Source organism: Podarcis tiliguerta, assembly GCF_965153285.1.
Source record: "Podarcis tiliguerta genome assembly, chromosome: 13".
Classification (NCBI taxonomy): Eukaryota; Metazoa; Chordata; class Lepidosauria; order Squamata; family Lacertidae; genus Podarcis; species Podarcis tiliguerta.
Window position 1 is genome coordinate 48,563,725 of NC_139546.1, and position 25,194 is coordinate 48,588,918.

Consider the following 25,194-nt stretch of genomic DNA (forward strand, 5'->3'; position numbering starts at 1 on the left):
CAAATACTGGGACTCCAATAACGGATGATTTGGCAGTCTGCCTGGCGGAAGCTCCTCATACACCGTCGCAACGCAGACCCCCTTCACCTCTACTAATAGATCTGCAATCAACTACCTCGTCCTCCGCCTTAAAGAGTAACGCGCCAAACACACCTCATCCTGGTAATCTGTCAATGTCCTATTCTTCTATGCCTGACCTGGAGTCTTCATTCAGTGCGGTCCAGTCAAATGACTCTATATCCTCGTCCTTTGCCAGTCAACCTCTTTTGGTAGAACCTCATTTATCCGCAACCTTTTCAAGCCAATATATAAACGTTAAGGAACCCACTGTGCAAAGAGACAACTTAGGTTTTACTGAAGACCCTGCTGGTCACATCAATCAACTCACCACCCCTTCGATACCTTCGGTAGTACCTCGCCTGGAGCTGTCTCAGACCCCTGGCAATGTCCTTCCCACCAGCAACCAGAGCAATTGACTAGCACATAGTCCCTCCTCAAATTGCTTTAATGTGCTATCCTGGAATGTGGCAGGATGGACGTCCAAACAGGATGACGGGGATATGAAAGAGTTTTTAGCGAAATTCCAGATTATGGGTATACAAGAGACCTGGTGCTTAGAATCTTCACCCCCCCCATCCCTACCGGGCTATGACGCCTTTGTGATTCCTGCGACCAAAACACACTTGTATGGGCGCCCTAGTGGAGGCCTGGTAACATTTGTTTCGCAGGAGCTTCAGCTTAATATCTCTCCTATCTTTTGGTTAGAGAGTAATTACATTCAAACTTTGCACATCACTAACAGCTCGCTTGGGGAATTCATATGTGTAAACTTGTACAATCCATCTACCTACTCCTCCTCTTACTCAAATCAGCTTTGGGAGGATTTAAGATTTATTCTAGATAAATCTGGGGCTGAATTTCCAAAGTCAGAGATCCTTATAATGGGGGACTTCAATGCCAGAATCGGAGCAGATATAAGCTTATTCACCGATAAGTCGCAATTATTCATAGAAGAGGAGTGGTTTCCTACGTGGAATTCACAGGACAAGACCATTAATAGGGCTGGCATCATACTGCTGGAGTTCACTATAAACTGCGGGCTGCACAGCTTGCACGGCACACCCAAAGACTGGTCCGGGGGATACTATACTTTTCTAGGATCTAGAGGGGCAAGTGTTATAGATTACATCTGGTCCTCCTCAGCATTTAATGATGAGGCATACTGTTTCAATGTGTTCAACAGAACCGAAAGTGACCACCTTCCAATTGCCATCTCCTTTCATCACACACAGCTGGGGCCTCCCAGCTCACCACACCCCCAGGATTCATCGACCCTGGCCCCCGGACGCAAGAAGTGGGACATCTACCTGGAGCAAGACATAAAAGTCCTCCTAAATTCCCCTGAGATCCTAGCCCTGAAAGCTCAGCTGTTAACAACGAATGTGAATCATTTCTCAATTTTCCAGCAAATTCTAGTCTACTTGCTCCCTTCGCTTACGAAACCTTCCCGTGCGATTCTATCCTGGAAGAATCAAACCTGGTTCGACCAAGAATGCAAACAGTGCAGAAGTAGGCTTAGATTTCTCCAGTCAGACATGAAAGCAGACAGCACTCAGAGCAAAATCAGGGAGTTAGCCCAATTTCGTTCATACTATAAGAAGCTGCTCCAACATAAGAAATTGCTCTTTGCGAAAGAACGCTGGTCGGCTCTGTCAGTGGCCATTAAAACCCGTGACGACAAGAAATTTTGGAATTTAATTAATGCAGGTCTAAGACCCCCCTCATTCATTGTTAATAACATCACAGCAGCCAGCTGGCACTCTCACTTTGCTCAGCTGTATTCCACCTCAGATTCTGACGTAAATGTAGTCACCACCCTTCCAGCATCTGCCTTGCCCACCTGGGAGCCAGTCTCCCCAGAGAGATGTACTCAACTAATTAGCATGCTATCAGGGGATAAATCCCCGGGGGAGGATATGATACCACCTGAGGTATTCTTATCGAACCAGTCGTGGTGGGCCCCTATCTTAGCATCTCTCTTTACCACCATTAATGCTACTCTTAAGATTCCACCTAACTGGAAACAGAGCATAGTTATCCCAATACATAAAAAGGGGGACCCACAAGATCCGCGCAACTACCGACCTATCAGCCTGTTGGACATATCATACAAGGTTTACTCTAGATTCTTGCTAGAGAAATTAATTGAGTGGGCAGAAGAAACAAAGCTATTCCATCCGGAACAGGCTGGCTTCCGCAAAGGTCACAGCACATCTGGCCAATGTCTTGTTCTACTTACCCTGATTGATAAATACCTAAACAGGTTCAACTGCAAACTACACGCGGCTTTTGTGGACTTGACCTCCGCCTTTGACTCCATTCCCAGAGATAGGCTATGGCAGAAGCTTAGTCATACCAGCATAGATAAGAGACTCCTCCTCCTTCTTATGGAAATTCATAATGACATATCGGCCAGAGTAAAATTCGGCCCTCTGGGAGCTCTTTCTGATTCTTTCCCTCTGAATAAAGGGGTCAAACAGGGCTGCCTCTTGGCCCCTTTTCTATTCAATTTCTATATCAATGACATCGTCACAACCACGAAGGCCCTAAATCAATCTGCCCCCTCCTTACAACAGCTCAAGATCCCCATATTACTCTATGCGGACGACATGGTGATACTGTCATTAACCAAGCTGGGCTTAAACAACATGCTCAGAGGGCTCATGACATATTGTGATACCAACTCCCTTAAAATTAATTTCGCCAAAACCAAAATTCTTACTTTTGGCATGAAAACTCGGAAGTCACTCTGGAATTTTGAGGGCCATTCTATTGAACATTGTTCAGCATTTAAGTATTTGGGTATCATTTTTCAGCATGGGCTTAGCTGGTCAGCTCACCTAAATACAACCATCCTGGCTGCCCGCAGAACCATCAAAGCCTTGGAGAAATTCTACTATGCAAAAGGCGGCCAGCTGGTTCCACCAATCAGAAAAGCATTTATCAGCAAAGTCCTCCCGATGTTATTGTATGGGGTTGAAATCTGGGGGTGGAATTTAAAAACACTACAACGGCTGGAGATTCTACAAAACTCTTTTGCACGGAAGATACTGGGTCTCCCCAAGGGCTCGGTTGCAGCACAGTTAAGAACAGAACTGGGCCTCCCCTCCATTGTTGCGAGAGCCCACATTAGAATTATTAGCTTTTATTGTAAATTAATCAATGCCCCAGGTCCCCTACTAGCCAGGCAAGCCTTTTTAACGTGTTCTCAAAGCAATAAATGGTCCAAGGCCATGGTGACTATTACTGCACGCTACTCTCTCCCAAATCTTGACTCGCTGTCCTCTTGGGACAAACATAAAATCCGGGCCTGGATTCTTACAAGAGACGAGGCCATGGACCGGGCACAGTCCACCTCAGCTCGCCTCTCCATGTGGCTCCCTAAAGTGAAAGTGGTAAGATCACTTGCCAACTACTTGATAGACCTGACGGAGCCCAACTTGAGAAGAGCGTTTACTATGGCCCGCTTCCATTCTATACCCACGGCCTTCCTGCAGGGGATTTATTCTAAGACCCCTATTACCCAGCGTCTATGTCCATGCACAATGAATGAAGTAGAGGACTTCATACATTTCTTTTTCTACTGCCCTATTTATGAGCCAATAAGATCTAAGCTCCTCCTTTTGATCCCGTCCACCATTACATCTAAGGAAGACTGTTTGAAATCGCTTCTTGTGGACGCAAATCCCCAAATCTCACGTGGGGTGGCAATATTCATAGTGCAGGCTCTGAAACTCAGGGCTACTCTGACAGGGTAGCGTGCCCTAGACCTGGACCCGTTTTAATCTTTTATTACTTTTAACTCAATATGCTGAGTCTGTTCTGGGGCCATTTTGTGCTTTATATATACCCGCATACTAGTTTTTGGGCGCTGGCTATTATATCTTTGCATTATTGTCTTCGGGTAACTTAAATGTCACTACGCCAGCCAAAACACCTGAATTTTGCTGGGTTGCTTGTCTCTAGTTTGTCTTTTTTCTTTTTTGTATTGTCTTATTTTGCTATGGCAGTTTGCTAATGCAATAAAGGTTTTGACTTTGACTTGACATGCAAAGATAACCCCCGCTGTCTTGAGGAGACAAGCGCCTTGTGTATGTAAAGGAGGCCAGAGGATAAGGGGGCTTGTAGACATGCAACAGCCATTGATCCTTCTTAAAGAGAACCCTTGACATGAGAAGGTTTTCAGGAGCAGAGCATGTGAGGTTCACAATCTCCCCACTGGTGTAGGTGTCAAGCTCTGGGGACACAGAGAAGAATGGCGGACGAAGGCTGCCTGAGAAGCAAATAAACAGATAAGGAATAAGAAGCAAGCCTTGTTTGGCGATGCCCCATTTCCCTTCAAAATGCAAAACGTTAAGACCGCCCACGTTTGGCAGGGCAGGAGACCAGCGTGGCCTGCAACAAAATGTTGCAGTGTGTGCCTAGCAGTTAATAGTTGTGTTCTTCCTGCAACAGGAGCCTCCTTGTCCTGTTGAGGATTTGTAGGGAAGGGGGGAGTTTCAGGGTGGGGGAAAGGATAAAACGTCCCCCCGACCTTCTCCTTCAGTGCTAGGAGACAAGGGGCAGCCTGCCTAGTGGTGTGTTCAGGGCCCCATGTGTTCAGGGGCTCCTCTGAAGCAGCTCCAGGTTCATTTCAAGGGGTGATTTCAAAATAAATTCACCTCCCCTGCAGGAGAAGCTTTGGAACAGCATACATGAGATGTGGATTGATTTATTTTTCTTCCGAAACTGCAAGTCACCAGGGTTACTGCTGCTACGATGCCTATAGGAAGTCTCTCCAGGGACCATAATCTGGGTCTGAAATTGTCCTCTTACTCCAGCCCAAAGCATCCCCATACATAGTTCATGCCTCCAGTGTCTCTTTCTCCCAGGGGTACTCTTGTACTCTTTGCCACAGTTAAGGGACATTATTATTATTATTATTATTATTATTATTATTATTATTATCTGGTTTCCCCAGCCACTCTGGGTGGCTCACAATATAATATTATAAACATGATAAGACATCAAATATTAAAAACTTTCCTAAACAGGGCTACCTTCTGGTGTCTTCTAAAAATCAGGTAGTTGTTTATTTCCTAGACATCTGATGGGAGGGCGTTCCACAGGGAGGGTGCCACTACCAAGAAGGCCCTCTGCCTTTTGATGATATGAACTAGCCAAACTTAACTCACCTCTAATGGAAACCTCAATGTGGTTACTCCATTCAGACAGTTGTCTTGCACTGTTTTCTTCCAAGTAGGCACAGACAAATGATTTATTTATTTCCTGAAATCCTGCAGTGATTTCCAGGGTATTATTGAACTGTTCTTGTGGTCTAGTGTAATTACCACCTGCTTTAATTTCATAAAAGAGGAACTTGGCTGCCAGCTGCCCTTCCGGAGGGGAGCATTTCAACGTGATCCATTGTCCCTGGAGAAAGGTCTGTCTTGGAGGGATGATGGACAGCTCTGGAGCTGGTGGAGGCAGAACTGCATTGGGGAAAGGGAAGAAGTGCAAGGGGGAAATGCCATTCAGCCCCGTCCTTAAGCTATTCTCCTGTAGTCCCTCATCCACAATTTTTTTAATGAGCTGTTGATTCAAGGTATGCCTGTTTTGTGCCAAGAATGCCTTGGTCCTTCTTAGTCCTGCATTAAACAAATGCTACACACGGATTTCCACAATCTACTTCCTTGGGGTCACTATCCTAATCACCTGAACAGCGTTCCAATAATTCCATGCCATTAACTGGTGGAACTTTTCAGCAAAACCGTTCAATTTTTGACAAACATAATTTCTCGAGAAAAGCTCACCTAAACAAGCATGTTTGAACCATGGGTTGCCAGATGTTGTTGGACTGCAACACACATCAAGCTGCTTGGTGGATGACTGATGGGAGTTGTAGACCAATAATCTCTCTCCCCCTCAATAAGCAAGCAGTTAAATGAGAAAAGGAAATAGGACTTTGGGAGGACTACAGAATTTCTGATGATAATGAATTTTGTACATATTCAAATTCTATCAGTAAAATTCCCCCCCTATTCCTTTGACCAGCCAAACTCCTCAGTTTCAATCCAGCTTCCCACTTCAACTTCCAAGAGATCTGTATTGCAAAGAAAGACCTCCTCACCCGAAATCCTGATGGAGTTGCTGTTTCTGGATGCGATCTCTCGCCCGGATTCCACAGTGTGGGACCTGCAGGAGTAATCTCCACCATCTTGAATAAGCAGGCGCAGGGTGTGTGTGACATTGCCCAGAGAGGAGGAGGAGGAGGAGGAGGGCTTGACTGAATACAGATCCTGTTGGTCCCTAAAAAACTGGGTCCTTGATACATTATGGGTTTCAGAAGATGAGCACTTGAGTTCCACAGATTCCCCTCTTGTATAGACATCCTTCTTTGGAGAAACAGAGAAAACTGGAGCACGAGGAAGGTCTGAAAGGGAAGTTGAAGGAGCAGAGAGAAAGGAAGAGAAGCTAGCTTGTATTTTGTACATACAGTGGTACCTCAGGTTACATACGCTTCATGTAGAGTGCATTGCAGTAGTCCAATTGGGAGATAAGCAGAGCATGCGCCACTCTGCTGAAACAGTCCGCAGGCAAGTAGGGTCTCATCCTGCATACCAGATGGAGCTGGTAGACAGCTGCCCTGGACACAGAACTGAACTGTGCCTCCATGGACAGCAGTGAGTCCAAAATGACTCCCAGGCTGTGCACCTGGTCCTTCAGGGGCACAGTTACCCCATTCAAGACCAGGGAGTCCTCCACATCTGCCCACCCTCTGTCCCCCAAAACAGTACTTCTGTCTTGTCAGGATTCAGCCTCAATCTGCTAGCCGCCATTCACCCAATCATGCAAAATCTGACACTCCTACATCCCACAGAGCTTCTGTCTCCTATCACAAAAGTTGAAAGAAGAACAGAAATCGGCTTTACCTGCGTGGACTGATCTCCCGAGGAGGATCTGGAGACAGACTGGAAGTGAAGAGCAAAGGAGAGATGGAGTGTGAATGTGAGATAGACGGCAAATTTCCAATCTGAGTTGGGCAGAGAGGTCACCAACCTGTCAGCAAAGCAGCAGACTTCATGCTCAGTCAGTATCCCTGGAAGAACAACCACGGCTGGAGCCCAAGATCCACCTTCTCTCTGGTTTCTGTCCCAAGAGAGACAATGAACCAGCCTTGCCAAAGTCTGTCTTCTCAAAGCAAAGACTAAAGACAGGAAGCACAACATCACACCCTCGACTCCTGCGCATTGTGGACATACACACCCTGAGCTGTGTGCAGAACTCGGCCTATAGGCTTTAGCCCTAACCACAAGCTTTATCCATCTAGAAACTGCTAACCACATCTGATCTTGCTGTGCCATCATCTGTTTTTCTCTGCGGTCAAGCTTCTTGAAGCAACCCAAATGGAACAATGTGCAGCCGGATGGGAGAAGGGAAGAGCAGAACTCAACTTCACCTGCATAGACGGATAGCCAAGGGAAGATCGGGAGATTGGAAAGAAAGCTCATGCTCTCTGAAGCTGGTATTAGCTGCTTCCAGCCTGCCAAACTCCTTTGAGAAGCTGCTGCCCCCTCCTCTTTCCCAAGTACAGTTAAAGAAGTCACGTTAGAATTTAACTTGGAAATGTGAAAACACACGCATTGAGAAGCGGATTTCAGTGCAACATGCTGAGAACCTCAGCTGAAACTTAAATGTATTTACAATGTAAATACATTTAAGTAAAAAAAAAAAGGCGAAAGATTTATACGATCTGAAGAGAAACCAGAGATAACGTTTGAAACCAGAGATAACGTGACGTTACAGGAGCCAGAATCTAGTACAAGAAGAGTTCTAGAACTGATTCAGGAGTTTGGTCAAGTAGCAGGATTTAAACTGAATAAGATAAAAACAAAGGTTTTGGAAAAGAATTTAACAGAAACTGAGAAAGAGAGGTTTCAGAATGAGACAGGTTTGACAGTGGTTAAGAAAGTGAAGTACCTGGGGATTAATATGACAGCTAAGAATGGGAACTTATTTAAAGGCAATTACGATAAATGTTGGACGGAGGTGAAGAAAGATTTAGAAATTTGGTCTAATTTGAAGCTTTCACTGCTAGGCCGTATTGCTGTGATAAAAATGAATGTATTGCCTAGAATGCTGTTTTTGTTTCAGACACGGCAAATTATTGACAAAATGGACTGTTTCAAGAAGTGGCAGAAAGATATTTCTAGATTTGTCTGGCAGGGCAAAAAGCCAAGAATAAAATTTAAAATACTAACTGATGCAAAAGAAAGAGGAGGCTTTGCCCTGCCAGACCTAAAACTTTACTATGAACCAGCAGCCTTCTGTTGGTTGAAAGAATGGCTGCTTCTTGAAAACACAGACATTTTGGATTTAGAAGGATTCAATAATGTTTTTGGTTGGCATGCATATCTATGGTATGAAAAGACTATTTACAGAAATATTATAAAATTAATGAATGTTAGAATGACATCGGATGGAGGTTAAAAGGTTATTAGCAACAAAGTGGTGAAGGAGTATGGAAAATTCGAAGGTTAAAAGGTGTAAAATTAAAAGGTTTAACTTAAGAAAAGATTAGCACATATTAAGATATTAAGATAAAGATAAAGTTAAGATAGAGGGAAGGGATTTGCTGATTAAATATTTGAACTGGAATACAGTGAGGGGAGGTGTGGGGAAGTCTGGGAAATAAGTAAATGCAAGGAATATTATGAAGATGGAATTGTTTTTATTTGTTTTTTTCTGTGTTGTTGTTTTTGTCTTTTTGTCTTTTTGTCTTTTTCTTTTGTTTTTTCCTTTTATGTAAAAACCCTAATAAAAAATATTATAAAAAAAAATATGAAACCAGAGATAACGTTTGTAAGTTTTAAGGAAGTTTTGTGATAATATCAATCAGAAATATTGTTAAAAAACAAGGTTAACAGCAAAATAATACTGTAGTGCAATATTAATTTAAGAAATGTGAAAGAAGTGAGTAAAATGAAGGATTATCAGACAAGCTGAGGGAAGTCAAAAAGGAGAAATTCGTGATAAAATGAAAAGATGTTTGGACTGTATAATTTTTGTATTGGAAAATGAATTAAAAATATTTATTAAAAAAAAGAAAGAAACTTAAATGTATTTACAGTGGTACCTCAGGTTAAGTACTTAATTCGTTCTGGAGGTCCGTTCTTAACCTGAAACTGTTCTTTACCTGAAGCACCACTTTAGCTAATGGGGCCTCCCGCTGCTGCCACGCCGCTGGAGCACAATTTCTGTTCTCATCCTGAAGCAAAGTTCTTAACCTGAAGCACTATTTCTGGGTTAGCGGAGTCTGTAACCTGAAGCGTATGTAACCTCAAGTACCACTGTATTTGCATTTAGATCCCACCCCTTTCTTCTGTTGGCAGACATATATTTCTTTGGTTAATTACAAAATTTCTCTATTGCTTGACTGCAGTAAAAGCTTGGCTGTAGTTTAAAGGAAATACCAAAACTATCAACAAAGAGTACGTAGCTAAGAACAATGTAAAACATGAATTGTAGTTCCCTGGTAGCCACACAGCCAGGCATTGACCAGATCCAAAGATGCATAGCTTCAGCAAGGTGGTAGTTTTATTTGCCTTCAGGCCAAACCTTGGTGGGAATCAAGAGTTGCAATGTAGGGCCCAGGGCCGGATTTAGGTTTGATGAGGCCCTCAGCTACTGAAGGCAATGGGGCCCTTTATATGTCCAGCGGTCCTTTGTCAACAGCAATTTGTCACTGTTTTTGTGTTGAATATATGCTATATGGTAATTTATGAACCTAATAGGTATTAGCCGCTCTGAGCCTGGCTTCAGCTGGGGAGGGTGGGATAGAAATAAATTATTATTATTATTATTATTATTATTATTATTATTATTATTATTATTATTGCCATTTGCACATAACACAATATGTATTTTATCAAAGTAATTGTTGAACTGAAATACAATTAAGAAGAAGTATAGTAATAGTGAAATACAATTAAGAGGAAGTATATTAATAGTGAAATAATGATTAAGCTCTAACTTAAAATGATTTTTTATTCATAACAAAATTAATAGCGCAATCACATTGGCATTTGGCAATAACAAAAGTTCCTTTAGAAACACAATTTACAAAGACTCATAATCTAGGTTTTTATCTTATATTTTGGAAACGTACATCCAGTTTTTTCCCCCTTTTATTTTTTTGGGGGTCCCCCAAGAGAGTGGGGCCCTAAACTATAGCTTGTTTAGCTTATACGTAAATCCAGCACTGGTAGGGCCCTACCCTGTCCAGAAACCTCCACAGTTTTGTTTGTTTAAGACTGGAAAAGTTTTGCTTTGCTTATTTATTGGAAAGAGTCCTTTCATGACAAAGAAAACAGCCAAACAGGTCATATTGTAAATGCAAAGCAATGGCCCATGAAAACCAAGCAATCGTTTTCTGAGGGCAGGTGTCCCCATGCCCTCCTCCCTCATAGCAAGCACCAGAATGGAGAAGGCCTTGCTCTGCCCCCCCCCCCCAATGATAGACAGGGCTGACATAGACTTTGTTTTTTTTATATATATATAGTAATATTTATTAGTTTTCCAAAAACACAAAAATTACAACAACAAGAAGGAATCAAATACAGCAAAATAAAGAAAAAAGAAAAAAGGGAAGAAAACAAAAACCCAAATATGTCTAAAGAAGAACAAAGAAAAAACCCACACCCTCCCTCCACCTCTCCCACCGACACAAAAAAAAGAAGCCAAAAACAAAAACATTCAGAAAAAATAAATTTCCATTTTTCAAATTCTATTTTTCAGTAACTTATTTCCTCGGCCTCCTCCCACCTCCCTCCCTGCATTCCAGTTATTAATCAGGTCAGCAAATTCTTTCCATCTTTCACTGCTTACTCACTTGTTTACCTTAATCCATTTGTACCTTATTCTCTCGTCCACATCACAATTTAAGTAAGCATCTAAAAAGAAATTGGACTTTGGGCCCATCCTGGAAATTGTCCCCGCTGCATCTCGGAAACCGCCTTCCAGGTCGTGCACAGAACGGAAGGGGACACCTGAAAGCCCCAACGTTATCTATCGCTCCTCTTTCTCCTTCAACAGAAAGCGAGCGGGACAATCAGGATCAGGAGAGTAGGAGCCAAGCGCAAATATCCCAGCGACAGGGATGGATTTGGTGTGGGTGATGGTGGTGCCGATGAATATGGCCCTTCACCTGGAAGGAATAAAGAGGAATCTGTTATTTGTTCGTTGTATTTTGTCCTGAAGGCGGGACGTCATTTGAAAAAGGTCCCAAGAATTCTGTAAGTTGATTTTTATCTCTTTAATGACGGCACAGTGGTACCTCTGGTTGCGAATGGGATCCGTTCCGGAAACCCGTTCACAACATGAGCAGAACGTAATAACAACAACAACAACAACAACAACAACAACAACAACAACAACAATAATAATATATTATTTATACCTCGCCCATCTGGCTGGGTTTCCCCAGCCACTCTGGGTGGCTCCCAATCAATTGTTAAAAACAATACAGTGGTACCTCGGGTTAAGTACTTAATTCGTTCCGGAGGTCCGTTCTTAACCTGAAACTGTTCTTAACCTGAAGCACCACTTTAGCTAATGGGGCCTCCTGCTGCCGTCGGGCCGCCGGAGCACGATTTCTGTTCTCATCCTGAAGCAAAGTTCTTAACCCGAGTTAATTTTTCTGGGTTAGCGGAGTCTGTAACCTGAAGTGTCTGTAACTTGAAGCGTATGTAACCCAAGGTACCACTGTACAGCATTAAATATTAAAAACTTCTCTAAACATAGGATAAAATGTGAGCAGACCTCTCCATCTCCATCCCTCCCCCTCCATCTCCCCCCAAGCATGAAGGTTGAGACGCAGCATATGAAATAAAGAAGATGACATTCATTGTGTCTCTTGCGGAAGACCAGACATATTGATAGCCTCATTTTCACACAACACATTAAAATGGATTGTGCTACTGCTAAAGATGGCTCTCACTTCCCCAGAATGACTCACCTGGGACATTCACCACGACTTTCCCTGTCTTGCTCCATGGAGACATAACCCATCGGCCACCAATCGCTTCCTCATAACTGCAAGCAAAGTCTCCACTGTGGTCGACCCTGGCTTGTAAGATGCTCACAGAGGCGTTTGGGGAGGTAGTCGCAGGTTCTCTGGATCCTTCATGACCAGTGTCCATCTCAGCACCATCCTTGAAGAAATGGAATCTCTTCTCAGTTATGATCCCATTGGCCAAACAAGTGAGGCGCAGGGAGTCCCCTTCGTTCACCACTCCAGATGGAGGATCCACTTTCAGCACCGGAAAAGGAGGGGGATCTGGAGGAATCATCCACAAAGGAGAAGTTATGAGCAGGTGACCTAGACATGGCTTAATAGTTAAGAGCTTGTGGTCCACTTGGCCTGTAAAGGAAGCTATAATAATAATAATGATAATAATTTATTATTTGTACCCCGCCCATCTGGCTGGGTTTCCCTAGCCACTCTGGACGGCTTCCACAAAGACCAAAAATACACTAAGATGTCACACATTAAAAACTTCCCTGAACAGGGCTGTTTCAGATGTCTTCTGAATGTCAGGTAGTTATTTATCTCTTTGACATCTGATTGCAGGGCGTTCCACAGGGCGGGCACCACCACCGATAAGGCCCTCTGCCTGGTTCCCTGTAGCTTTGCTTCTCGCAATGAGGGAACCACCAGAAGGCCCTCAGAGCTGGACCTCAGTGTCTGGGCTGAATGATGGGGGTGGAGACGCTCCTTCAGGTATACTGGGCCAAGGCTGCTTAGGGCTTTAAAGGTCAGCACCAACACTTTGAATTTTGCTCAGAAACGTACTGGGAGCCAGTGTAGGTCTTTCAAGACCAGTGTTATGTGGTCTCGGCAGCCGCCCCCATTCACCAGTCCAGCTGCCGCATTCTGGATTAGTTCTAGTTTCTGGGTCACCTTGAAAGGTAGCCCCACGTAGAGCACATTGCAGTAGTCCAAGCGGGAGATAACCAGAGCATGCACCACTACAAGGTGTGACCGGAAAATTCGGTGAATGGTCACAGAAATCGGACAGCGAGAAATATTCCAACATGCATGCCTTGCAGGCCTTCAAAGTAGGCCTCCTCTGATACAATGCAGCGTTGGCAACGTTTGTAGAACTGTTGGAAACTTCTGGATAAGTCTGGATATTCGTACTGCTTTCAGTTCTCTCGTCACAGCAGCTTGGATGTGTGAAATGTTGGGAAATCTGTGCCCTTTCAGTGCAGATTTCAGTTTTGGAAAATGAAAGAAATCTGGTGGGGCCAGATGGGAGAATATGGAGGGTGGGACAACTCAGTAACCTCAGTAATGATTTCATGTGGAATATACAATTCTTCCACCGTCATTCGGAGGCAGAAACGCCGATCCCACATCAATAAGTCACAGATTCTGTCAACATTTGCTGCCCTTCAAGGAAACGCTTAAGCCACTCATACGCTGTCTTTCGAGTTACAGCTTCGTCTGCCTGCACAATTGTGAGCATTTTGTGGGTTTCCGATGTCGACTGTACAAATATTTCTTGCTATCCGGTTTCTGTGACTGTTCACTGAACTTTCCGGTCACACCTTGCATATATTTAGGTCAGACAGTTCTATGGGAACTCAGAGGTCTAAGGCTGGTATATTGTTTTGTTGATTACTGAGCGTGTGCCTGAATAAGTTTATTTTCTGAATTTAGAATCATAGGATTGTTGAGTTGGAAGGGATCCCAAGAGTCATCGAGTCCATACAATGCAGGAATCCTGTCCACAACTGCCCCTTGGTGGACCTGAACCACCAACCTTCTGGATAATAGCTAGATGCACTGACCCACTTTGTCTACTCCTCAAAAGATTCCATCAACAGTGTCTCTGAAAAATTGTACACATCACTTGGGAAGACAGGCGAACTAATGGCCATGTACTGGAAGAAGAAAAGATCATCAGTGTCAAAGCAATGATTCTTCAACATCAGCTTCGTTGGACTCGTCATGTTGTGCGGATGCCTGATTATCGTCTTCCAAAGCAACTACAGTGGTACCTCGGGTTAAGAACTTAATTCGTTCTGGAGGTCCGTTCTTAACCTGAAACTGTTCTTAACCTGAGGTACCGCTTTAGCTAATGGGGCCTCCCGCTGCCGCCGCACTGTCACTGCACGGTTTCTGTTCTCATCCTGAAGCAAAGTTCTTAACCCGAGGTACTATTTCTGGGTTAGTGGAGTCTGTAACCTGAAGCGTCTGTAACCCGAGGTACCACTGTACTCTATTCCGAACTTAAAAATGGAAAGTGTAATGCTGGTGGTCAATAAAAGAGGTTTGAAGACTCTCTCAAGGCAAATCTAAAAAATCGTAGTATAAACAATGAAAATTGGGAAACACTGGCTTGCAAGCACTCCAGTCAGAGAACAGCCTTTACCAAAGGTGTAATGGGCTTTGAAGACACTCCAACTCATAACACAAGGGAGAAACATGCTAAGAGGAAGGCACGCTTGGCAAATCCACACCACGATCAACTCCCGCCCAGAAACCTATGTCCACATTGTGGAAGGACGTGTGGATCTAGAATTGGCCTCCACAGTCACTTACGGACTCACTGTTAAAACCATGTTTATGGAAGACAATCTTACTTGGCTACGAGGGATCGCCAGAGAGGAAGAAAGAAGAAGCACTGACTCATTGTGCCACGTGCAAATTTGGCAAGGAGGACTCTTCACCCAGCTTACACCACTGCCACTCTCCCAAAAAGATCTGTACCTTGAGACCTGAGAATGGGTTGCTGGCCAGTAAGTCCTACTCAGAGCAGACCCAGTGAAATTACTGGGCTTAAGTTAGAGCCGCCTGATATTTAATAACTCGACAAGGAACATTCATACATGAAAGTTCCCACACTATGATTACTCTGAAGGCAGTTACATTCAGTAAATCAACGCTGATCCTTTCGTTATCAGTGCCCGCTCACCTTATAAACCTTCCAGGCAGTCTGAAATCCTTCTTTCAAGGCACCTTTAATCATATGTGGTGGAAATGCAAGGTAGCAAAAGAATTTTGGGAAATGATATACAGTGAGTTGAAAAAAATGTTCAAAATAACCTTTCCTTTAAAAAACCCCACCTTTTAGGAATTATAGGTGCCAAAATCTGAAGGGAGCAGAAAATACTATTTATGTATGCAACCATGACTGCACGGATGTTATTGGCCCTGAGATGGAAAGAAGATAAAGTCCCTAACAGAGAAAAATGGCAGATCAAGTTGATGGATTACTCTGAAATGGTTAAAATGACCGGAACAATCAGAAATCAGTGTCAGGGAACTGCCATCGGCAGGACAGGAGGTGCAAAGGCTCTCTGAGGTTGAGAGAGACGCAGCAGCTGAAGAGGGAACCAGTAGGGGGAGAGCAGGAACGTCAAGGGAAGGAGAGTCGGAGGAATGGCTCAGAGACGCTTCCAGCGAAAACAGCGGGGAGGTCTCAGGACCTCCTATAGGGACACCCATTCCTCGCCGGAAACTGTCACGCCGAGAGTCCAGAAGACGTGTTTCCGTTAAGGAGCTTTTATGTTGGAAACGTTTCCGAAAGCAACCACTTTCGGATTCTGCTAGCGACTGACGCAGCCATGCTGGAGGGGCTCCGTCACAGGCAGAGGTTTGAGAACTTGATCAAACTCTGAGGGACTGGCGTTTTACGCACAAGTAGCTCATCATCCCATCACAGCAATCCGAAAGACACCGAAAGCTAGCTTGTGCAGGGAGAGGCATCATGAGCGAACCAGCCGGAACCGGAGGAGCAGGAGCAGCTGGAGGAGGTCCAAGCCTGGAGGAAAGGTACAGAGCGTTGGAGATCCAGCTTGCCTTGCAAACGGCGAGGCTTGAGGAGAGGAGGGCTCAGGATGCAGAAAAGGGGAAGGAGAAAACCACCCCGCTCGCCAGAAAGCTACCAGGATTGGTGCAGAAATTCGGGGGGGACCCCAGAAACTATCATGCCTTTAGAACAGAGATGCAATACGCTCTCAACCTGCAGTTTGATGACTTCCCCGACGAGGAGTCGCGAGTGGCTTTTGTAATTGGCCATCTCGAATCAGGGGCGAAGGACTGGGTTAGACCCCTGATGGCAGGGAATAATGAGATCCTAAAGGACACGATGAAGTTTTTTCGTGCCATGGACCTGATGTTTTCCAGTGACATTGAGCAGGGAGTGGTGCGAAGGCAGTTAATGGCTTGCAAACAGGGAAACCGGTCTGTCCGTGAGTACTGGACTGAGTTTACTATGTTGATTCATAGATTGGGGTGGGACCTATCGACGGAGCCCATTCAGATGCTTTTCGAAGAGGGGCTCTCTTCGTCCCTTAAAGATGAACTTTCCCGGGCCCCCAGAGCGGAGTCTATGGACCAGCTGACTAAATCCGCGCTGGCCATAGGAGCGCGCCAGGAAGCGAGGGCTTTGGAGAGGCGGGAAGGGAAAGGAGAACGTTGGAGGGAGCTCCGCATTCCAGACATTCCAGAGCAGCCTTTCCCGCCGGCAGAGCCGATGGAAGTTGGAACAGCGCGGGCGCGCGCAGTTTCAAACCTCAGTGAAGGGCGGAAGAAGGAGGGAAAGAGCGCCAAGAAATGTTATCTCTGCCAACAGCCAGGACACTTTGCCAGAGTCTGTCCACAGAGAAAGGAATGGCAAGGGATGGCAGGAGCTGTTGGGGGAGAAGAGGAGGAAAGCAAGGAGCAAGTAAAAGCCAACGCCTGGCTGCCACCGTCGGGGCACAGCAGCCAGGCCAAAAAGCAGTGAAAGTGCCCACGCCAGAACCTCCCAGACCTGCTCTAGTGATAGAGGTGTTGCTAGAGCTGCCAAACGGACACCCCCTACAGATCAAGGCGCTTTTGGATTCAGGCAGCTCCTGTAATTTCATGAGTAAGGAGTTTGCAGCTGAGCACCAGATACAGACCATCCCCTTAAGTAACCCCCTGCAGGTGACCACGATTGACGGCAGAGAGCTGTTGGGAGGAGAAGTGAACCAACAGACAGTCCCTATGATAATGAGGGTGGCAAGGCACACCGAGAGGATAGCGTTTAATGTGGCCACCTTGGGAGGAGCTCCCATCATTTTGGGGATGAGCTGGCTGGCACTACACGATCCTCTAGTGGGCTGGCATCAGAGGGTGGTCTCCTTTGGGTCAGCGCATTGCCTAGAACACTGCAAGCAGGGGAAGGATCCAGGAGGAGCCAGACTCACCCTAGCCGGGATGGAGGTAATGAATAAAGGGAAGGTGCCTCCGCAATATGCAGATCTGAGCAACGTATTTAGCGAAAGGGAAGCGGACAAACTGCCGCCGCACAGACCCTTTGACTGTCAAATCAACCTACTCCCTGGGGCTCAACTCCCAGTGGGCAAGCTGTACGCCATGTCAGACAGGGAGATGCAGGAGCTGAGGGAGTTCATTGACAAAAACCTGAAGCGAGGTTTCATCAGAGAGTCCCGAGCGGTGGGGGGCAGCCCAGTGTTTTTTGTGGACAAAAAGAACACAGATAAGCCGAGACTTGTAGTTGACTTCAGGGCCCTAAATGCCGTGTCGGAACCCCTGGCTTTTCCTATGCCCCAAATTGATGACATTCTGACCAGGGTGAGGAAGGGGAAGATTTTTACAAAACTGGACCTGCGGGGGGCGTACAATCTGATACGCATAAGGAAGGGGGATGAATGGAAGACCACCATGTTCACCCCTTTGGGAGCATTTGAATACCTCGTCATGCCCTTCGGTCTCCAAGCAGGCTCCGCATGTTTTCAAAGTTTTATGAACCACGTCTTGGGACCTTTGCTCTACAAGAATTGTGTGGCCTTTTTAGATGACGTGTTGGTGTATTCGGAAGATGAAGAGCAGCATGTGAGGGACGTGCGAGAAGTGTTGGGCCGGCTGCTAGCCAATCAGCTGTGGGTGAAACTGGAGAAGTGCCAGTTTCATACCAAGGAGGTGGAATTCCTGGGGTACCGCTTGTCAGACAAAGGATTGGCCATGGATCCAGGCAAGGTCCAAGCGGTACTGGAATGGAAAACACCGAAGACCAAGAAGGATGTGCAAAGATTCCTGGGGTTTGGGAACTTTTATCGGAAGTTCATCAAGAACTTTGCACACTTGACGGCGCCCATCACCGACTGCCTCAGTAGCAAGAAGAAATTTGTTTGGACGGCGGAGGCGGAGCGAGCTTTTGAAGAACTGAAAAGGGCTTTCGCCTCGGAAGAACAACTTCTGCATGTGGACTTACGGAAACCCATGAGAGTGGAAACAGACGCGTCAGACCGGGCAGTAGGGGCTGTACTTCTTCAGCCGGGAAGGAATACGTCGGAGTGGAGACCGTGTGCCTTCTTCTCGAGGAAGCTGAATAAGTCCGAGCGGAACTACACGGTGTATGACAGGGAACTACTCGCCATTCACGAAGCGTTCCGGAGGTGGAGACATTTATTAATTGGGGCACAACACAAGGTGCAAGTGTGCACCGACCACAAGAATTTGGAGTATTGGAGAACAGCTCGAGTACTCAACCAACGACAAGTGAGATGGGCACAGGAATTCTCCAAATTCCACTTTGAGATTTGTTATGTGCCAGGCCCAGAGAACGTCAGGGCGGACGCTCTCTCACGCAAACCAGAGTATTTGGAGGGGGAGGAGGCAATCGAAGAAAGACATGTCATCCCTGAGGACCGCTGGGTGTGTGGGGCGGCGCTGGTGGGGAGACGAGAACTGGTAGAGGAAACGGAAAATGACGAGTATGCCCAGAATAAGCTCAGAGGTCTCAGGGGAGAGGGTGAGAGCCCCGAGGGTTTTGAGGAAAGAAACGGGGCATTGTATTACAAAGGGGCACTGTATATACCAGAAGGTGAATTGAGGGGAAGAGTACTCAAGCAGTTGCACGATAGTCCCACGGCGGGACATTTTGGACAACACAAGACCATGTGGATGGTCACCAGGGAATTTTGGTGGCCCAAGGTGAGGGAAGATGTAAAGGAGTATGTAAGAGGGTGTGACCAATGTCAGAGGGCCAAGGGGGAAAGAAGGGCGCCGGCAGGGTTATTAGAACCATTACCCACACCAGAACGGCCTTGGGAGGCGGTATCGATAGATTTTATGACGGATCTGCCCAAATCCAAGGGGAAAACGGCCATCATGGTAGTAGTAGACCTGTTAACTAAGATGTGCCACTTTGTAGCATGCTCACAGGCAGTCACAGCGGAAGAAACGGCGAAGTTGTTTGTAGAACACATCTTCAGGCTGCACGGCGCCCCCTTGAGGGTGATCTCAGACCGCGGCAAACAATTTACTTCCAGGTTCTGGAGGAAGCTCATGAGCTTGCTGCACGTGGAAGTCAATTTTTCGACTGCCCGGCACCCTGAAACCAACGGGCAGGCGGAAAGAGCAAATGGCATTCTCCAACAATATCTGAGGTGTTATGTCAATGACAGAGAGAACGATTGGGTCGAAAAGCTGGCGCTGGCAGAATTTGCCTACAACAATGCGGAGCATGTGTCCACAGGAATGAGCCCCTTTTTGGCCAATTACGGGTGTCACCCCAGGGCATTCCCAGGGGAGGGAGGCGAGAGATGGAGCGTCCCAGCGGCCGAACATTTTGTAGAAGAGATGGAAGCGATCCATCGTCAGCTCCAGCTCAACTTAGAAAGGGCCAAGGCACAATATAAGAAGCAGGCAGACAAGAACAGAAGGGAAGGTGAAACAATAAGGGTGGGGGATCAGGTGTGGCTGTCAACCCAAGGGTTGCCGTTCAAAGGGGGTTGTAAAAAATTAAGGCCCAAGAGATTGGGACCCTTTGAGGTCATTCAGCAGGTCAACCCAGTGGCTTTCAAACTCCGGTTACCCAGCCACATGAAATTGCACCCAGTGTTCCACAGGTCGTTACTGTCACCGTACAAGGGGGGACGTGAAGGGGAGTACACCAGGGGACCAGTCTTGGAAGAGAGGGAAAGCAGTAACCATGTAGCGGAAATCCTCAATTCCAGGTGGAAGGGTAATCAGGTGGAGTATTTGGTGGCGTGGGAAGGGGAACCGGAGTCAGAAAACACCTGGGTGACGGCAGAGGAGGTCAATGACGAGGTTTTAACAGAAATGTTCCACCAAAGATTCCCGAGGAAACCACAGCCGGTAGCAAGGTTTAGGAGGGAGTATTTCGGCACCACAGACGAGGAAGAGGAACTGGAAGGATTCGCGGAGTCGGAGTTGGAAGAGGGAACGGACTCCGATGACGAGGAATACCGAGAGACCAGGAACAGCAACAAGTGGAGGAAGGTGTTCGAAACTTCGGACGATGAGGAAGGTTCTTTCCGGGGTTTTACCTCCTCACAACCCGTAGGGGAGGAGACGGGAGGGGGTGAAGGGGGCCCTGGAGGGGAGGTGGATGTCAGGGAACTGCCATCGGCAGGACAGGAGGTGCAAAGGCTCTCTGAGGTTGAGAGAGACGCAGCAGCTGAAGAGGGAACCAGTAGGGGGAGAGCAGGAACGTCAAGGGAAGGAGAGTCGGAGGAATGGCTCAGAGACGCTTCCAGCGAAAACAGCGGGGAGGTCTCAGGACCTCCTATAGGGACACCCATTCCTCGCCGGAAACTGTCACGCCGAGAGTCCAGAAGACGTGTTTCCGTTAAGGAGCTTTTATGTTGGAAATGTTTCCGAAAGCAACCACTTTCGGATTCTGCTAGCGACTGACGCAGCCATGCTGGAGGGGCTCCGTCACAGGCAGAGGTTTGAGAACTTGATCAAACTCTGAGGGACTGGCGTTTTACGCACAAGTAGCTCATCATCCCATCACAATCAGGAAGACCAACATTTTAATAAGAAATGGGGAAAAATTATAATTTATCTTAAAAACCATTGTAAACAGTTAAAATCATTAGTAGGCTTGGAATAACACTTGTAGTTTAATGGCGAATTTTGGGCACAATGGAGAGGTAAAAGATTTGGATTATCATAAAAGATACAGGAGGAAATGATTAACAATAGGATTAACAAAAAGGGAAGAGGGAAGTCCAAAAGATTCTTTGGAATCTTGTTTCTATGTTGGATGCGACTGTAAAATTTTAATCTGAAAAATCAAATAAATAAATTTATATATTAAAAAATTGAAATCCTTTTTTTAGAACAGAGTGCTCCTCTCTCTCGCGTTGCGAATGAAAGAGACGACGACAAACAGTAAAATGCAAGGATGCTCACCTGCCATGGCTACAAAGACAAGGTTGCTCTGTGGGGAAAAGATTTCCTGTCCTGAGGGCATGATCCAATACACACAGCTGTAATTCCCAACAGTATCTTCATTGACACGGAACATCTCATAAGGCCCCATTCCACGATTGGGCAACTCTTGCTGTTCTTTGAAGAACGTGTATCCTGCCACCTTCAGACCATCAGGAGCCGAGCAAGTGAGAGTCACCTTTTCATCTCTGATGTAGACGTGGTGCTGGGGTTCCAAGGAAAGAATTGCCGCAGGTGGGATCCCTGGAGATCACAGAGGAGGAGAGGAAAGCCAGCCAGTCAGGAAACAAACGCATGAAACCCACAGGACGAAGATGCTCTGAGAAGCGGAGGAGCACAGAATAAAGAGGGCATCTTATTTGGGGAAAGATCGAAGCAAATGAATACAAACACATATGTGTTTATTATTGCAACAACTACATTTAGTTTTGGGGTTTTCTTGACTACCAAGGTGGCATTGGCTGGCTTTCCAGAGCGTTTGATTCTACACCCTTGGCAGCAACAAATATCCAACAGGTGATACCTTGCTTATCATCACATCTCCCACTGTGGTAAATTTGACCTTCTGGATTTCTGCCTTTTGCTGCTGTCAGATGCACCTTGTGATAGGAATGTTAAATGTTCATAAGTGTACCAACCAAGCACATACATAGATCAGCACAGGAAGACCGACCTGGAACCATTTTGATTCCCAAACTGTCCCAAACTGACCAAATGTTTTCTCTGCAAGGTCAAAGGAAAATGGAAAAGCCTCCCCATTGTCTTTTCCTTCACAAATCCTGTCTTAAGGGTATGTCTGTGTTTGAATAGGGGGTGAGCTTGTGACCTGGCCCAGGAACTAAGTATTTATCATTACCAAAAACTGGCCAGGCTCCCCAGGGTATCCAGTCAAGTAAGCATTAACAGGTAACCTGCCAGACAGGAGATAAACAACATTCAAATTTCTGTTTTAAGACCGCCTTTTCTGTGATGTAGGTGTGATATATCTGAGGGGTGGTCTTAGGTTACACCCCTTCTGTGATGTATGTATGATGTTTCTGGGGGTGGTCTTGATCTAGACAAGGGGAATTTCAAAAGTCTTTATAAGGCCCTGTGCGCCATTTTTCTGGGTCCTCCTCCTTTCCTGCGGGTGAGGGGAGCACCCTGTTGCAACAGATCAATAAAGATCAGGCTTACTAGCTGCTTTGCTTCTCAATATTCTCTGGTTGGCCTCTGTTATTTTCTCCTACCAATAGGGAACCTATGTAAGGACTCTATATGGGCTCTTGGATACCCCATAAGGGAAAAGGGCAATTTTTGTTTACAACAACCTGAGCTGTGAATTTAATCATATACAAAATTGACACCCCGGCCACCCCTTGCAACTGCTTACTAAAATCAGTAACAATTAAACAAAAATGGAAACCAACTTTACCTGCATGGACTGATCTCCAAAGGAGGATCCGCAGACAGGCTGGAAGTGAACAGCAAAGGAGAGATGTCAATGAGAAATGGTGTGGTTTATGAGATGGAGGGTGAGTTTATATAAACTTGCAGGGAGGGAACCGCCAGAAGGATAAGGATAAGGAGTGAGTTTTTGGTTACTGAGGTGTTGCCTCCATCCATTCATCTATGACCAATCATAGGCTTAGGCGACCTTGGCAAGTAGGGCACAGTGGCGTAGCGTGGGTTGTCAGCACCCGGGGCAAGGCAAGTAATTTGCGCCCCCCCCCCGCTGCACTGTCCCTCCCCCAGATAGTCCCTCGCTCTCTCTCGGCACCGCACCGCACGCCTGGCACCCTCCCCTCCACAGTGGGCAGCGACCCGGCGGCTCGGATCGGATTCGCACAGCCAGCACTGCAGTGAGAGAGAGTGTGAGTGAGCCAGGTAGGGGCAGAGAGCTGCGAGTGCGAGCACGCCCCCCCCCGATGTTGCGCCCGGTGCGGCCGGCCCCCCCTGCACCCCTCACGCTACGCCACTGGTAGGGCAGCAAAAGCCAACCCCCCTATTTTGTCTATAACAAGAGAGAGGCCCCAAACCGGTTATCAAAGCAGCAAACTTCATGCTCAGCCGGCGTCCCTCGAAGGCCAATGGCGGGGTCCTCTGCTTCACCACTGTCTCTCTGCTTTCAAAGAGAGGATGGTCTGTCTCTCCCTGACTCAACCAGACTGTCAGACGCAAAGACAAGAGCAGGAACTGAATAGTCATCGCCTTCTTTCCTCCCAGCCACCACAAAGCATTGCACCTGGGCCCCCAGCGCAGCACACAGTTCAGCTCATAGGCCTCGAGGACAACCAATGTTCCAACCAGCTCACCACATCTCTCCTTGCAGCGCCTATGCTCAGCCTCCTTTGTAACCAAAACACTTGAGAAGGCGGTAGAACGGGGCTAGAAATGAGAAACCGGAAGGACGCAGCAATCACAGGCGGTCGACTCAAAAAGCGACCTCAAGAAGAAGATCAGACCTCTCCATTCCGAAGGAAATCAGCCCTGAGTGCTCACTGGAAGGACAGATCCTGAAGCTGAGGCTCCAGTACTTTGGCCACCTCATGAGAGGTGGAAAAGACCCTGATGTTGGGAAAGATGGAGGGCGCAAGGAGAAGGGGATGACAGAGGAAGAGATGGTTGGACAGTGTTCTTGAAGCTATCAGAATGAGTTTGACCAAACTGCGGGAGGCAGTGGGAGACAGGAGTGCCTGGCGTGCTCTGGTCCAGGGGGTCACGAAGAGTCGGACACGACTAAATGACTAAACAACAACAACAAAATGTTAGAAGAGTCCTGCTAATCTGGCCAAAGTGGCTTCTAGTCCAGTATCTTCTTCTGACAGTGGCCAACCAGGCATTCCTTTTGGGGAAAGAAGAGACCAGGATCAGCAGAATGGGAACTCCAGTAACAGGGAGCAGGAAAAAGATCCTCAACGACCGCCTCTCCCTACATGAAGGGATCCAGACCCTGCGATCATCACCCGAGGCTCTTCTTTGTGTGCCTTCTCCGCAAGAGGTCTGGAGGGTGTCAACACGAGAACGGGCCTTTTCTGTTAGGCGTAATGGTTTAATTCACACAGCAATGAAAAATGTACACGTATTAAAGAAGGTTTAAAACGGAACATGGCTAAATGTATATTGGTAACACTGAAGTTTTCCCCAATGCTGTTTTCTAAAGCTGTAATTACTGTAGTTTTCTGAGCTGTAATTAGCTAATGATGACCTGCTGTTTGTTTCTCTGCTCTGTACTGAGAGTGAACCTTTGATCATGTGATGAAGGTATTGAGTTGCAAATCTGCGTTTTGAACAGAGCTGCCTTTGAGTCTTTGCCTTCCAAACCCAATAGAGTGAAGATGCAAATGGAGTCTTTCTCTGAACGCAACAGAGAACAATCCATGTGATAATGGTTTGGCAAGAGTTGGAAAGCTGGTAGGAGAGAGAGAGAGAGAGAGAGCACTCTGCTTATAGGTCTATTTTGACTATTTCGTACAGCGGTACCTTGGGTTACATACGCTTCAGGTTACAGACTCTGCTAACCCAGAAATAGTACCTGGGGTTAAGAACTTTGCTTCAGGATGAAATCGTGCTCTGGCGGCGCGGTGGTAGCAGGAGGCCCCATTAGCTAAAGTGGTGCTTCAGGTTAAAAACAGTTTCAGGTTAAGAACAGACCTCTGGAACGAATTAAGTTCTTAACCCAAGGTACCACTGTATTTTGTAAGATGCTGAGCCTATGCTGGTCAACACAATATATTGTATGGATGTTTTAATTATTTTGAATAAAGTTCTGCCAGTAAAAGTTTAAGCAATATTTTCATGGGTCTGGACAAAGTTTCATTTCCAAAGGAGTCAGTTCTTAAGCTACCAGTTGCTTCAAACAGCACAATATTTTATATCTGCAACATTTTCTGCAGTGGCTCCCCGTTTGTGAGATG

General features: G+C 46.2%; 2 protein-coding genes across 2 annotated transcripts; both read right to left on the reverse strand.

Annotated features, from left to right (window-relative positions):
• Positions 1 to 4,061: 4,061 nt before the first annotated feature.
• LOC310662280 (alpha-1B-glycoprotein-like) lies at positions 4,062 to 7,699 on the reverse strand (the record flags this gene model as incomplete). The annotated part of the gene is made up of 5 exons (XM_083409056.1): positions 7,099 to 7,699; positions 6,972 to 7,010; positions 6,170 to 6,472; positions 5,235 to 5,531; positions 4,062 to 4,333 (listed from the first exon to the last, which is right to left on the reverse strand). Exons 1-5 carry the CDS (start codon positions 7,121 to 7,123, stop codon positions 4,062 to 4,064), a joined length of 936 nt encoding a protein of 311 aa, XP_083265182.1. The 5' UTR covers positions 7,124 to 7,699.
• Positions 7,700 to 11,011: 3,312 nt separating this feature from the next.
• LOC310663100 (low affinity immunoglobulin gamma Fc region receptor II-b-like) lies at positions 11,012 to 23,548 on the reverse strand. The gene is made up of 5 exons (XM_083410728.1): positions 23,317 to 23,548; positions 22,713 to 22,751; positions 21,260 to 21,541; positions 12,056 to 12,376; positions 11,012 to 11,245 (listed from the first exon to the last, which is right to left on the reverse strand). Exons 1-5 carry the CDS (start codon positions 23,483 to 23,485, stop codon positions 11,127 to 11,129), a joined length of 930 nt encoding a protein of 309 aa, XP_083266854.1. The 5' UTR covers positions 23,486 to 23,548; the 3' UTR covers positions 11,012 to 11,126.
• Between the last annotated feature and the right edge of the window lie 1,646 nt (positions 23,549 to 25,194).

Bases quoted from the DNA above. Each gene is read 5' to 3' on its own strand.
- LOC310663100 (XM_083410728.1), bottom strand. From the start codon at position 23,485: ATGACTATTCAGTTCCTGCTCTTGTCTTTGCGTCTGACAGTCTGGTTG. The intron at 21,542-22,712 runs GTAAAGTTGGTT...TGTGATCTCCAG, and splicing joins TTGGAGATCAGTCCATGCAG to GGATCCCACCTGCGGCAATT. The intron at 12,377-21,259 runs GTGAGCATCCTT...TGATTCCTCCAG, and splicing joins TGTCTTTGTAGCCATGGCAG to ATCCCCCTCCTTTTCCGGTG.